The 14,934-nt window shown below is 41.4% G+C and overlaps 1 protein-coding gene across 1 annotated transcript in view; it reads right to left on the bottom strand.

Annotated features, from left to right (window-relative positions):
• Positions 1-7,537: 7,537 nt before the first annotated feature.
• DOCK1 (dedicator of cytokinesis 1) overlaps positions 7,538-14,934 on the bottom strand; it is a gene marked incomplete at its 5' end in the record, with an annotated part of 28,597 nt that continues 21,200 nt past the window's right edge. Inside the window, one exon of the mRNA XM_009702307.1 lies at positions 7,538-8,160. Within this exon, the coding sequence (XP_009700609.1) occupies positions 8,065-8,160 (96 nt within the window). The remainder of the gene's footprint in view (positions 8,161-14,934) is intronic.

Genomic DNA, 14,934 nt, shown 5'->3' with positions numbered 1-14,934 from the left:
CCTTACAGAGACACCACGTCCACAGAAAACCTCACATTGGAGACAAGAAATTAATTTTCACAAAGTCACTTTTCTGTCACCATGTCAAGAGCCCCATGGAGCAGCTGTGACAAGAACGAGCACCAATTTCTCTCCCGATGCTTCTGCTGCAAGTTTCAGAAGTGCTCTGCCTCTTTCCCAGGGTTATTGTGTTTGTAGCCGTGCTCACGTCCCCGCGTGCCTGTTCAGAGACTGCACGTGACACGGAAGGATGGTCCAGCACGAAAGCATGGTGTGACCTTCCACAGACCTCTGCTCACCTCCGTACGGACATGAGGTCAGTAATTACAGACAGACACTGACCTCTTTTTTTTTTTTAAAAAAGAAATCTTCTATTTCTAGTTTTTTTTCTATTATTTCCCTCTGAGGAGCAAGTTAACAGTAATGTGCTGCATAGAAGAACAACGACAACAAAAGTATTTGCCAACTGAACATGGTAATAAACTCATGGAAGGAAGTTTATAACCAGTAGACTATTATTGACAGCCAGATCTCAACATGATTTAAAAAATATCTCAGCACGGGTCTCCTGTAAAACTAGTAGGTAGTAGATAACTTCTTTTGAAAGAAGGCATTTTTCTTTTGAAATTTTTGAATTTATGGTTGATATATTTGGTTTTTTTCCAAGAGATTTTGAGCATGTGCGATCAAAATGCAGGAAAATACAGATAATTTTCAGAGAACCAATAATTACAGCTTAAGTGAACTTCCTGCACTCTGCAATGACTTCTTCTCTTGCTACAAGAACGTGCTTCCCAAACCAACGTTCATAAAGTTAAATTAAATGTTAATAAGTGTTTTAAACCACATAATTCATGCTAATCCAAGAAGTGTTTTGCCTAGACCGAAGCTGGTGGCGTTGTTTACCTCTCAAACTTCTCATTAGTCACTTGTGATTCAACATAGCACATGTGTCAAACTGCTCTAAAATGATGCCCGGGTCCCTGTTCATTTCCATTGGCTGCCTAATATTCTGCTAAGTCTTTTTTTTTTTAGTCGAGATCGTTGTTGTAGTTAATTTTCTCGGTTCTCCACTGTCAGTGCAGTGATCCGTCATTGCTCGTAGGAATGATGGAGAAAGAAAACTCAATTTAAATTTGGATTAAAGTGCTGAGAAAATGTAAGCACAGCCATAGGAAAATAAGGCTGGAGAATAAATATAAAACTTGGAAGCACAGCCAACAACAAGAGCACACACAAAAAATGCCTTATCTGTAGGAAAACAGCGTCACATTTGGTTTTATCTACGCTTTCTCTTTGTGAAGGACTCCCTCAAATGTTGATGACACCAAATATTCCTCTCTGATGCAAACTGGCAGAAGGCCACAGCTTTCAGTAACAGCAGAACCAGCATCTTTTCAAGCAGCAGTTAAGCAGCTAGACCTCCTGGTCTGGAAACGTGCGAGAGACCGACAAGGCTTGTTCTTGCTTAGAATGAGGACAATTAGAGGCTCCCAGCTTTTTTTATATGATGGGAGGCAAGTCACCCAAAGAACATGGGGGCAGGAAACCAGGCATTGCTCACAGCGAGGACACCTCTGTCGTGACAGACAAAGCTCAAGGCAGCATACACCACCTCTGAGGACCGAGCAGATGCTGCCCCAAAAGCCTTTTCAGAGGCTTTTTTTAGGAATCATTTGACAAACAAGAAGATTCAAACACCATTTGGGTTTCTTATGCTTTAACTGGGAAAAAACATCTAAAAAAATGGAAATGGGAGCGTCTACCAAGGAGGCTAAATACCAGGAGAACGTGTTGATATGGGCGGCTTACGAGAATCTGCCTTGAGCTCCAACTCAGAGGAAGTTTCATAATAATAATTTGCAAAAGTTTGCAAATAAAGCAAATTAAACACAAGCAGTCAATGAAGAATGTAAAGTTTCACCACTGAATCTGTAGTATTAATATGCTATGGCCAATGTTCCTCTGTTTCGTTCCCCAGCTATGCGAGAGTTTGGGCTGCAAACACAGAAGTTAAACAGCATCAGAGCCAAACTGTGCAAGAAAAAGCTGAGTGAATGACCAAACCAAGATGGATTCAACCCAAAATAGCAACATTTCACCACCCAGAAAGTCTCTGCAAGTTTCAGACGGCAGACAGGGAGCTTGGGTAGCAATGAATCTGAGATGGTCAACTTGGATTCTGAAAACCATACATCAACGTGTAGCTATTAACAAGATGGCGTTAGGGAATGGAAATCGCTTTGGTAAATGCAACGTGAGATTGAATGGAGTCACCATCCCAGCTCAGTCTCATAAGGGGGTCAGGACATGTCCTCAACACACTGGTTCAGAGCCAGCTCGGTTAGATGTGAAATGAGTTACTTAATTCAGCAACTTTGCATTAAAGTGCTAGAATACAATACCACACACACTGGAAATTAAAAAAAAAAAAAAAATTAAGTCTGCCATTTGATAGAGAAACCTAATTTACAGTAATTATTCATGTCTGCAGAATACATATGACAAAACTGAGGGAAATAAAAAATCCTGTAAATAGCCTCACTGGAGAACAGCTGGTTAGATTCCATAAAATAACCAAGTATTTATACCGATCCACACATTTCTGCATCACCAAGAAGATGGCAATTGCAAGCCTGAAATTCAGTTTAGATCCATGAAAAGTACAAAAGGAGAATGAGAGGAAATTGAAATGTCAGAGCAGCTGGACCTCATGCTTCCCATTACCGCGTTTACGCCGAAAGCAAAGGATCAAGGAAAATCTTGAATTTCAGCGTTCACCATCACTCAAGTGCTTAGTCTTTTTTTCACGGACATATTCTATACATGCTACAATTTATTGCTTCATCACAAGGTAAGGTGTAAAATTAAAATGAAAGTTGAAAAAATGCCTTACTCAGTTTGTGCCGAGGGATGCAGGCATCCGCAGCCTGGCCCGCGGCCCCATGGCAGCTTGGCGCTGAGTGGACGTGAAGCTTGGCCACCTTCACCACCCATCCTCCTGGGAGACTCGCTCCCGTTCGGGGCTGTCTCCGAGCTCTCGTCCATGTGTGCACCCTGGGCGTCTTGCACTGAATTTAAATACAGTGAGCAAAGTGCAGGTTATTTATCAGTGCAGCATCTCAAAGGACACATGAACAGTAAGCAAACAACCAGAAAGGCATCCTGCATTTACTGACAAAAAAAAAACCAACAACCACAAACCATTTTTTATCGCAAGACAACACGAATTTAGGAGACTCGTGACAGGGAGACGGGGAGAAGCTGGACAAAGCATTGTGTGTGTTTCCACTAATGGCTGAAAGTCAGCGGCAATGGAAAGGGCAACCTGTTGCCCGTGGTGCATGCTTCTGGCAATTACAGACAATGAACAGTAACATCTCTGTGAAACACAGCAAATGCACGCATCATGTAACAGGTCAAGGGAAAAAAATTTCTGCCTTACCTTCCTCTACCTTCAGCTTGGGGATAAAATACTTTGGTTTTAGAGTCATAGAACCGTTTAGGTTGGAAAAGACCTTTGAGATCATTGAGTCCAACCGTTAACCCAGCACTGCCAACCCCACCACCAAACCACGTCCCTAAGCACCACATCTACACCTCTTTTAAATACCTCCAGGGATGGGGACTCCACCACTTCCCTGGGCAGCCTGTTCCAGTGTTTGCTGTTTTGTTCAAAATGTCATACAAAAATACACCAAAGCCCAATGCAGGATGGTAATTGCCTGCTCAGAAGAAGAGGATGACTCCTGTTACACTACATACTGTCTAAGTCTGGTTTACGTATATTTAAACATGAAATCAACTGCAACCTTTGTAAGAAATTTTTCTGCTTACTTCACCTGATTGTGTCCGACATATACACAACAAATGACTAGTAGGTAATAATGAACATCCACCACGGGACAACTGGCATCAACAGTGCTATATCGAGCTTATGGCCTAGAATGGTCCCCAAAAAGGTCAGGAGAATCAATAGGAAAGATGTCTAATGTGAAGCAAGAAGGTGGACACCTCAACTAGTCAATGAAGTGAGGTATTTTACATTTAAAAATGTGTGTTTAGTTGTGTGTGCATGTATACACATATGTATATACACTGACATAAATCTCTTATTCATACATCGTAAACATGTATATATGCACTGCAAACTTTTAATAACTTTTCTTTGTAAAGTCACATATCACAGACATCCATGGTAAAGACAAATACCTATGTTAAGACAAAAATGAATTTAAAAACATTTTTACACTCAGAATTTGTGATATCATCAGAGACATTTCGGTAATCATAAATGTCAATTATGGAAACCGGCTTAAGAACTGACCTTTGCATTGAGCTTCCCATTGAAAATAAATTTGATTAAAAAACAAACAACCAGCCCAACAAATCTTCTGTGGTTTTGCATGGGACTGATGGGAATTGATGTGCACAGCGGTAAAAGTTACCCTCTCGCTCCCAAGTCAAGACTCAGAGAAATGGTATTAAGGGCTTCTCCTTTTTATATTGGCACTGTAAGTTAACTTTCACTAAGTACATTCAAGCTAACTTTCAAGAAGCAAAAATTACAGGCTACTGAAATTCTGTTTTCTCATGCGATCTAGAAACTTGACACCTCTGAGTTTCTTCTTTCAGGAAAATTTGCGTTGCAAAGCCTTGTGCTATTGCTCTCAAGTCTGGGCAAAGGGACAGCATTTGGGGGGAGGTTAATCCCTGAACAGTAGTACTTGTCTTAAATGGTGAAAAACTGGTCCCTGTGGATCCTGCTAATGCCCTGTTACAAGGTCTATTATGGAAGACATGGAGGGGTCACCTTTCCTAGCAGCTTGCTTTCAGCATCCTCCTGTAGCAGAAATACTGATCTGAATGAAGTCTGGATGGGGACCTTTGGGTGTGGAGGCACCAGGAGAGCTGGCAGAAGGATAAAGCAGCGGCAGCTGGACCAGGCCATCCCAATCCCACCACATCCACAGGCAGCTACTCAAGGGATCGAGGTGAGGAAAGCAAAAGACCCACTGAGGCCATTAAGGGATGATGGTGGGAAGACGAAAGGCAGAACTGGAACTGTACAGTATCCTGACCAGGCGGGGAGACAACAGACATCGAATCCATTGAGTGCTGCCTAATGAACTCCCACAGAAACAGGACAGACTAAAGAGATAGGAGATCAGAGCCACCATCAATGTCCAAAGGGAACGAGGGCACATCCAACAACAAGCACATGTTCACCAACCTCAGAACAGCGCAGGAGATGGGATGCAGACTTCACAACAGGCACCTCTTGTCCTCTACATGACCACAAGGAACTCCAGACTCATCACTTGGACATCCATGCCTCGATGCTTTTGAGGATGTCAGCATGACAGAGTAAGTGTGATACCATTTTAGTTAAAATCAAATAACCTTCTTTTTCTGTATTGTCTCGTCTCAAGCTCTTCTGCATTAGCTCAGCTTTGTTGAAAAGAATGTCGCAAGAAATTCGTGTTGCATTGGGATGCTCTGATACAACACCAGTGGAGTATAAAGGAAGAGAGCATACTGTAGGAAAAGTAACAGCCTTCGCAGACTGTTCACTGCTTAGAGACTGTAACTGAATTAGTTTCTGGATTTGCTGAAGTGTGTTTTTACACCACTTTGAGGAGGGCAATAATTCGTTCTGGCAGGATTTTATACAAGTTACAGCCTAAGAAGCTGTTAGATTGTAAAAATAGTGACAATTTGGGTCTGAAAGTGAATCTGAGAGTCTGATTTTCAATTCCCAGTCTCAACTCCTGTATTTGTAAAACATGTACACAGATGAGATTTACCAATTGAGTAAGACCAATTTGAAAGTGTAGCTCTTGTTTGAGGAGCCTGGCAGGGCCAAATTATAACACTTACAGGAGCACAGGAATTTGCTAAGGATGTGTGAAAACAAACACATTATCAGAAATACAATTTACAAGCATCCAGTTAAAGGTCCATGTGAAAGCTTCTTCCTATCCTTTAGAAAGTAAATGGAACAGAAAAGAGAAAAACTCACCAGCATCCCAGTGCAATCTCCCGCGCAGTAACAAGAGCAGTCTCTAAAGCAATTTTCAATTAAATTAAAGACTGACAGAATTAAATTTGTAATACATTATTAATCATCTACGGAAAGAATATCTGATCAACTGTAGCTAAGAATCCTTCCCAGCTTGTTCCTCTTGAACTGAGATTATACTAATAACAAAACAAATAGGGAATGGTAGGACAACAGCTAACAGTAAATTCTGCGACACTCTGGTAGCTGATGTTATCTCACATCGCAAGAAAAAGTGTGCTCGTTTGAACCAAAGTGACATGATGGTTTAAGGCAAAATTATGAGAATATATAATTGACCATTTGAGCCACTTTTTATGGGAAGGGCAGTCTTTCTGCCTTTGTAACAGTACTATTGTTTTACTGCTGTGTAAGTCATGCTTCTGCCTGCTACTTGCACCATGTAGCAGCTACTTGAGGCAGAAAACATTACCTAAAACTCACCTGTTTTCTGAAGTGCTCACCAATAGGTAACTTATAACTTAAAGAAAAGTAAGCTATCGTTACGAATATTGACAGCATACAAAGATGGATGTTTCTAGTGCTGACTTGTGTTTTATCTCAGTAGTACATACATGCAGGAACAAGCATACCAGTACGATGAAAGACTTCAGCTTTATCATGGGCTCCCGCAAAATTGTTCAGAAAAACACAAAGCAGGTATATACGTAGCCCTCTGTAGATTGCAATGGTTCCTGAAATTCTGCAGTGAGGATCAAAAATACCAAGGAAATGTATGCATTTTATTAGACAAGTTTTTAAAATAATATTTTATTTCTTGAGTCAGTGGTATATTTAAAAACAATCTACTGTAAGAGTAAAAAGATTGTAAATAGTAAAAAATGAAAGTGTGATGACAATAAAAAACGCTAGAGTATAAAGTTAGTTTCCTTCCTCCCTCCCAACACCCCACCCCATCATTGTTCAATATTTCTCAGAGCCTAATATCTGGGAAAAAAAATTGCTTTTTTTTACACTTTCAGCAATTAGCAAATTAAAAATACGTAAGGCATTCTTTGCAGGTACATTAATTCATTATTACATGAAAAGCAGGCATCATAAAAATTAAAACATTCTAAAACCCATCATATATACAAACGCTGTACAGAATGACGGCACAAGGACAAAGTGATTCCATTCAGTTCATCCTAATCCACATGAAATATTACACATTAAAGAAACAAAGAAAAAGCTCTTCCCATTCCTGTACTCCATCGCTAGGTTCAGAATGACCAGGAGTCTCCTATCTGCCTACTCTGTTTCTTTTCCTATACTCTCGTGCCCGTCAGCAGCTACAAGGCTTCCTTGCTTTACCCACTGATCAACACCCAGAAGAATGGCCAATGGAATGAAAATGGAAACGACTGATCACCAATGACTAATTTTACAAAGCCCATTAGCAATCAGTTTTTTTGTAACACAGAACAATTGAAGAGAAGGCACATTTCAGAAATAAGCCGTGTCTGATTTTTAGCCCTGGGCAGAACCGTTTACTTGGGGAAATCCTATGGCACCTTCTCTTCACTGTGAAGCCTACTCCAACGTGCACTAAATTCAATGTGAATATCACCATCGATTCCTATATACACTGAGATTAGGTACAAAATACTCAGCTCATTTTAAACTCCATAGCTACCTAAATGCTTTAGGTACAAAATACTCAACTCTCATTTTAATCTCCACAGCTACCTATGTGCCTGAAGTTATTCAGAAGAAGCAGGGAGAAGGTTTAGGAAGAGGGTACTGTCAGTTGATGAATGCCTCCCAGTCTCAAGTAGAAATCCAGATTTCTTTCAAGTTATGGGAGGGAATAACCCCAGAAAGAGGGGTGATGTAGTGTTGTTTCCCACACACGGCTAGAAATGGATTTCTTACAGAGTTAGAGTCATTGCACTAAATGTTAGATACTGCACACCTGAATGAGGTAAACATTATATACCATAAAATACTTAGGGAAATGAATTGTTACAGCTTTATCTTTGGAAAAAAAAATGCTTCCTTCTTCACTGGACAATCCCAGAGTCAACAGACGTTTGCTTCCGAGTTGTCTTTGGAGGCGGAGGTGGGGGAGTCTTGCTGGGGAGCGGAGGTGGCAGGTGCTGGAAGAAACCAATTTTGATAGACCGCGTTAGCAATGAATGGATTTTTGAAACATTTTCTTTTTCATATATAACTGCGAGAGACAGCAGGTAAATCTGTAGCCCTCTGCCTCCTGAAAGCTTCTCTGCAGAATTTGCTACTATGAATACTGAATGCTCCTGGTCATTAGCTTAAAATACAACTTTTACTTCTGACAATGAAAAAATCTCTCAAGGCTTCATGATTAATTAGCTCAGTATTTCAGGAAAAATCTTTGGAAAGCACTGGAGAAGTTTATAATTCCCCACTTTATATCATGATAGGATATTGATTTCTTGGTCTGTATTGATTGCCCTCAGCCTCTACGCACTACAGAGCTTAAACGCCAAGTTGAAGCAACAGGTTCATTGCTTTTCCATTATTTTTGTATTTTGCACATTTAGAACACAAATAATAACTAAAAAAAAGGAAACCATTTAAAGAGATAAGTAACTTGCAATTTACTATTACACATTCAGTTATAATTACAATATTCAAAACAGAAATCCAGACTGTTCAAATATACATATTTTAAATCACTTCATATATCGTACAACAGAACAAGAGCACCCTTGGTTAGATTCACCGGCTAATTGGACAAATTAAAAAAGTCATTAAGGAAATTAAGACTTTTTTTCATAATGTTCAACCATATATGTGATAAAATCTGTTTCAGCCAGAGCTTGCGAAGACAGCCATTTGCTCGTACACTTTGCAGTCAGGTTTTCTAAAGCATTTTGGCTATGCAGCCAATACAGGTTTCCCATCACCGCACAGGCTGTACTGCAGTGTCACAGCTCATAAGTGCTGCTTTGGTTTTGTTTTTTTTTTTCCTAAGATTCTTCCCCCGCTCAGCCAGCCGCCGCCTTTTGTTCTCCTCCAAGCATAATGATGCTTTTTCATTTCCACTGTTTGTGTCTCAGCGTACCCGTCCCGCCTCACCCACCCCACACTAAACTGCTGGCTCCACGCGCTCACACTTAAAACCCGACGACACACACCGACTCTGCCAAATTTCCGTAATCACCACTACAAGAACAGTTCAAACACCTGAAAAGCCTTTGTATCACACTGCAGATACTGCACCTGCAACCTCGATACTCGTATTCCAACTTTTAGTAATATCTTGGACAGCGTAAGCGATGATTTCCCAGTCACAGTAAGAAACTGGTGTACAAGCAACTGATAAACCACGTGAAAGTGCATATGAATCAAGGCCACTCCTTTAAAAGATACCCAAAGCAGCTATCCAAAAAGAAGAGTGGTTCAGGGCGATGCCAGGACATTTCAGCCTTTCCTCTGCCACAAGGCACAAGCCCAGAGAGGCTCCTGATGCCCCTGCAATCTAGTGACCGGGAGTTCCCAGAGATGTGTAAGGGTAGAAGGAAAAAACTATCCGTAAGGTAACCGAATGGCCTCTTCAAAGCAGGTTTTAAGACAGCATGAAGTTATAAATCCAGCGCTTTTACCAGATGACAGTTTTACTAACATTGACTAAATTGAAAGGTAAGACTGCATACTGGCAGAGCCAGGAAGGCTGGATTTTTGCTGGAACAATTTTCCTGTATCCTACCTGGAAAGAAAGAAATACTTTCCAATCTGTTTTACAACTTCCCTCATTCCTGCCGGCTCTCCCCCATGGCAAACGGACAGGGTGCACAAACTACCGCCAGGCAAGCCGGGCCCTAAGCTTGTCCCGCCATTTTGCCACGGCAGAGACCCTCCACTCTCCATTCCCCCAGCCTCTCCAGCAGCACCACCAACACAGTGACGTGCGTGCCCTCACCTTCCTCCTTGGCTACAAAATGAGTTAGCCACTCACAAATCAATTGGTTTTAATCTGCTGCTGAATGAGAAACTCTGGACCAAGAGCAAGGCACCGGAGCCTGGGGGTGCCCTGTCGGGAAAGGCGCATTCCCCCGTCTACCAGGAAAAGCCTCCTGCTCACCGATGAGGACAAGGCTGAACATATTTGGCAATGAAGACTTTCATGTTCAGAGTCCGGTTATAGTTTAACCTGGCTCTTTTGAAGAAACAACCAGGTTATTAAAAGGTTTGAGTCTCAAAAGGGCACTGCTGCTTGAAATGCACATCTCAAGAAAACCCTGCTGAGTAAGCAGCATTCATTTACCAGAGCAGGCTCAAAACCGTGCACTATTTATTCCTGACTTACAGTGCGACACAATGACCTCCACGTCAGAAAACCAAGTCAACAGACTCATATGAAAAGCAGATAAAATAAGAATTTTATTTTACTAAATGCAAAACTGAAGTTTTGCTTTTTTTTTCCTTTTAATTAAAATGCTACTGCTGATCCATCTTTTAAATACGAACAGTCAGAGCCATTAAATATTTCCCCTACCTGACCAAATTCTTAACCTGGTAAGTTAAGTTAGCTCCTGAATCCCTACAAAGGCACCTCAGTAAGAGCTGGACTGTCCACATTATTTAGCCTCACACATTTAATTGTGATCTGCAGATTTCAAAATCTTTGAGAAACTGCTCAGTTACAGTCATGTACCAAGGCAGGGGCTCTGGGCAAACTCTGGGAAACGCTGGTGGTCTGCAGAACATCAGCGTACAACATGCAAGAACTCCTCACGGAGATGACATTCATTTCATAACTAAATAAACCAGCTGCCCCTCTAAAAGACATTACAAACCATAAAAATTTCCTCGGTGCTCTGCTCTCGGATGGTATCTTTAACTTCGTATTCATCACTAGAGAAAACTAACTCTGCTGATAGCATCATTTGTGAAAATCCATTTTGAATTTAAATAACAGTATATTGGCAATAATTCTCAATTCAATTAGATCAAAGACATTTCTCAAACAAATGAGCCCTTCATATTGATCAGAGAACAATCAAATTATCCCTGAAAACCTGCTTCTGAAGAACAGATACAATGCAAATACAATGAGAATAAGCTAAATATATATGCTATAAATAACAAGCACAAAACCTACCAGAGCTTAGATTCTGCAAGCAAATTAGGCAGAAAGAAATAACAGAGATAGGTAGATAATTATTATAATTGAATTTACAATTTCCATTAGAAAGTCGGATAAATTTAGTACATGTTCATTTATATAATAAGCTACCAGTGAATATATTAAGTAGGACGTGTAACGCTCGTTGGGGCAACATTAGTGAGAAATTAGCACGACAAAATGTGCCAGTATGGAACTGGTGCAACTCCAAATCGAGCCATCACTCCCACGACTGATACCCGCTCCCTTTTATTCCAGCACAGGAAGAAATTCAAGCACACTTTCTCTCCCCCTTTAATATGATACTCAGAAAATCATTACTAGGCTTATGAAGTTCATTTTTGCTACGCTTCCCCTTACAAACTTTGAAATACAAAATAGACTTTCCCTCGATTTTACATTTAATTAAGACCTGCTTTGCAGAGTTCATGTTTATATTTCAGCGGTTAATTGTGAACCTGCTGAATCTTAAAGCCGGCTTTTACTTTTTGACAAAACGATAGAGGCTGCTGGTTCACATTCAAACCTATTTTGGGCAGAATCTTTGACTCACGGGTACCTCAGGGGAAGCAGAAACCTTATGTAAAAGGCACATCTGCAACCCAGAAGCAATCTGTTCCTTCTGCTTCAAACATGAAATTGCTCCCATTTGTTTGTTTTCTCCTGATAAAGAAAAGAATCCAGTTTAAAAACATTTGTCTCCATTCTCTTACGGATATAAACTACACTACAGTATACACTTCAGGATGCAGTAAAAATCAATTAAAGAGGACGAAAAAATGCCTTTTTTTTCCTACTCTCTGAAGAAGCAAAATAAGACACTAGAATTATTTTTTAATCAGAAAAAACCCCCAACAAAATCAAATGAAATTTGATTCCCAAAAATGGTCCTTGTGACTCTGTAAGGGATTTCTTCCTGTGTAACTATTTTCAATTGAAATTAAATGGTCATCAATACGAGAAGCTATGGAGATCCAATCAAACGCACTCTAGTTTGAAGGATTAACAGATCTAATTAGGTCAGAACCAGTAGAAATGAGATGCGCACAGGCTATCAACTACACAGGACTGTGTAAATGCTTTCAAATACTGAGTTCTGAATTGTTCCTTCTCACTCACACCCTTGTTTTTAGCATGGAGCCGAGTCGCCTGACAAGCAGCAACTTGCTCATTTAGTATCTGCAATGAAAAATAAGACATAATGTGAGGTCTTGGTGGAATAACGCTCCCATTCTGGAAGAGCAATAATGCGCCAGCGGAGAAAATCAACCCAATTCCACTAATTTGAATCAAATTATAGACAGTTTAAGCTAAGTGGCTGTTCGACCCAGGGAGCAAAGTTATGTGGAAGATACCGCAGGTAACCCATGTAAAATGACTGTTTAAACTCCGTTGCCATACTTCATCTATTAAGAGTTTCACTTGACTGCGTATCACAGCTATTAGCGGCCCTTGCTGGAGTGTACTTTGATAAAAGAAAGTAATTTTATGAGTCTTTCTGCAGAGGTGTACTTTTTGTGTGCTCCTACCCGCCACGTGCTAAACATCCCCTCTCCTTGGGCGATGTGAACAATCCCTCAAAACGGGCAACACGGAATTGCTTCGAATCAGTATCTCAGATTTTCCCCATGGAGTTTTTTGGCAGGACCCTGGCTGGGGGAGCGGTGGGGTGTTCCCCGGAGGGATGCTCCCACAGGGGTGACGGCGGCGGACGAGGGGGAGAGTTCAACCTAGCAGAGGTCTGCATCCCTCATGCAGGGAGGACTTTGCTCCTGGTGCGTGCCAGCTCTGTTAAAGCACGGCTAATGCGATTTTCGCTCTGTTGAACCACATTTCTGCATGTGGAGGCTATTAGTATTTCAGACCGCGCTGGGTAACTCAGTTTTCAAAGGCACTGTTTTTCCGCTCGGGTCTGTACATAAACAGACCTCAGGAGTTATGAGCAATACCCTCAGAATTAGGTTTAGACTCCAGACTGAAACTGTATTTCTTACTGAAGGCTTGGGCCCTGCGAGAGCAATAAACAAATGCATTACCAATTGGCTGGAGCTAAACCCGCAGCCTGATCCCGCGTAGCGCTGAGGGCAGCGACACGGCCCTTTCCGAAACAAAATCAAGGGTGCTGCTCAGGGACACATCATGGGCTCTATATCTCCGGGTAGACAGGAGAAGAACACATTTTTCACTCAAAATCCTGTAATAAGCAGTGGCAGTCCATTGATTTTGAGACTTATTAAAAAGCGACTGTAAGCTTTTCAGAAACTCTTTGCTTGGCAAGAGTTTAACCCACCAAACCCCAGCCGAGTCGAGGCGGGAGGTGGCAGAGAGGTTGTGCTGGAGGGAGGGCTTGCAATGCTTCCCATCTCTAGCAGGCAAAAATAATGATCAGATGGTAAGTAAAAACAAATTCTTTTTTTTTTTTCTTTTGGGCACATTATATACTCCTATGTATCATGGAAAGCCTTTGGCCAGAGAGCCTGTTTTTCAGACATCTGGAGTATCAGACAGAAGAGGAGACATTTATTTCCATTTGTGAGCAAACGGAGCCCACAAAGTCAACTTTCTAATTTAATGTAACGGATTAATAACGCACTTTTTCCAATTTCACTTTTTCCAACATCTCCACAGGATAGCGTTCCTAACAACTGCCTTCCCGCTGCTGTGGTAAGCAAGGCGGTGGTGAGCCTTGGGCCACCAAACCAGCGGTGAGGGTCCCGGGCAGGTGGCACCATGATGCTGAGATGCTTCCCTGCTCTGGGGGCACGGAGCCAGGGGGCTGCATGAGGCACTCTGGGAAGGAAGGGCATTTCTCCTGAGAAATAATGTCAAAGAAGGAATAATTGCAAACCCTGAAGTAGTGCTCCCTAATGACCTGCTGCCTCTGTAGTTTCAGCTGGGTTTCTAGCCTCAACTCTTTTTCTCTGTCCACAGGAGGACAGTACATTTGCTGAAGCCTTTAAGGTCATTTTTTGATCGCTACAGCTAATGTAAGAGATAATGATCAGCACTGCAGGATATGCATCGCAACACATGAAAAATCCCCCTGCATTTTTAATTCTGTGTAAACACTTCCATTATATCCAAAACATCAGTCTGAATGCTGCTTGTGCAACAGGATCCCAGAGAGTCAAAATAAGCGCCGTCGTCACCAGCCACGCGAGACCGTCGCGGTTCCTGGGCATTATCGCAGAATCACAGAGTTGGTTCGAAGGGACCTTAAAGACCATCCAGTTCCAACTCCCCTGCCGTGGGCAGGGACACCTTCCACGAGACCAGGGTGCTCAAATTATGCACTGCTTCAGCCTTTGCTGTCCCTCCTTGCCACGTTCTCTATGCCGGATTGATCGAGATGTTCTCATCCAAACCATTATCTGATGCTTAGTAAGTGTTATAGCCGATATCATAAATGTAAGTGCTCCTTTGTCTATTTTCTTTGAGTTTCCCTTCTCGCTGTGAATACTAAGCAGGCAGTTGATTTGTATGCAAGGGTATGGATGAACCCATAAAGAATGAGAAGTGCCTAAAGGAATCCCTTGATGTAATAATAATCCTTGCAGGAGTCGTAGACTTCTTTTTTTATGTTCCCATATATTATTAAGAACATTTTTAGCAGAACAAATCATACAGTGCAGGGAAATATATATAAGGGTCTCACAGTTAACAACGAATAAGAGGACAATTAGAAAATTGTAATTAGATGATCACTTTGATAAAAGACTTAAGGTAGACCAAGTTAACAGTGGACTCCAAATAATCTAAGATT

Source organism: Cariama cristata, unplaced genomic scaffold, assembly GCF_000690535.1.
Source record: "Cariama cristata isolate BGI_N322 unplaced genomic scaffold, ASM69053v1 scaffold17560, whole genome shotgun sequence".
Lineage (NCBI taxonomy): Eukaryota > Metazoa > Chordata > Aves > Cariamiformes > Cariamidae > Cariama > Cariama cristata.
Note: the sequence above shows the minus strand (reverse complement) of the source record. Positions and strands in the feature narration are given on the sequence as shown.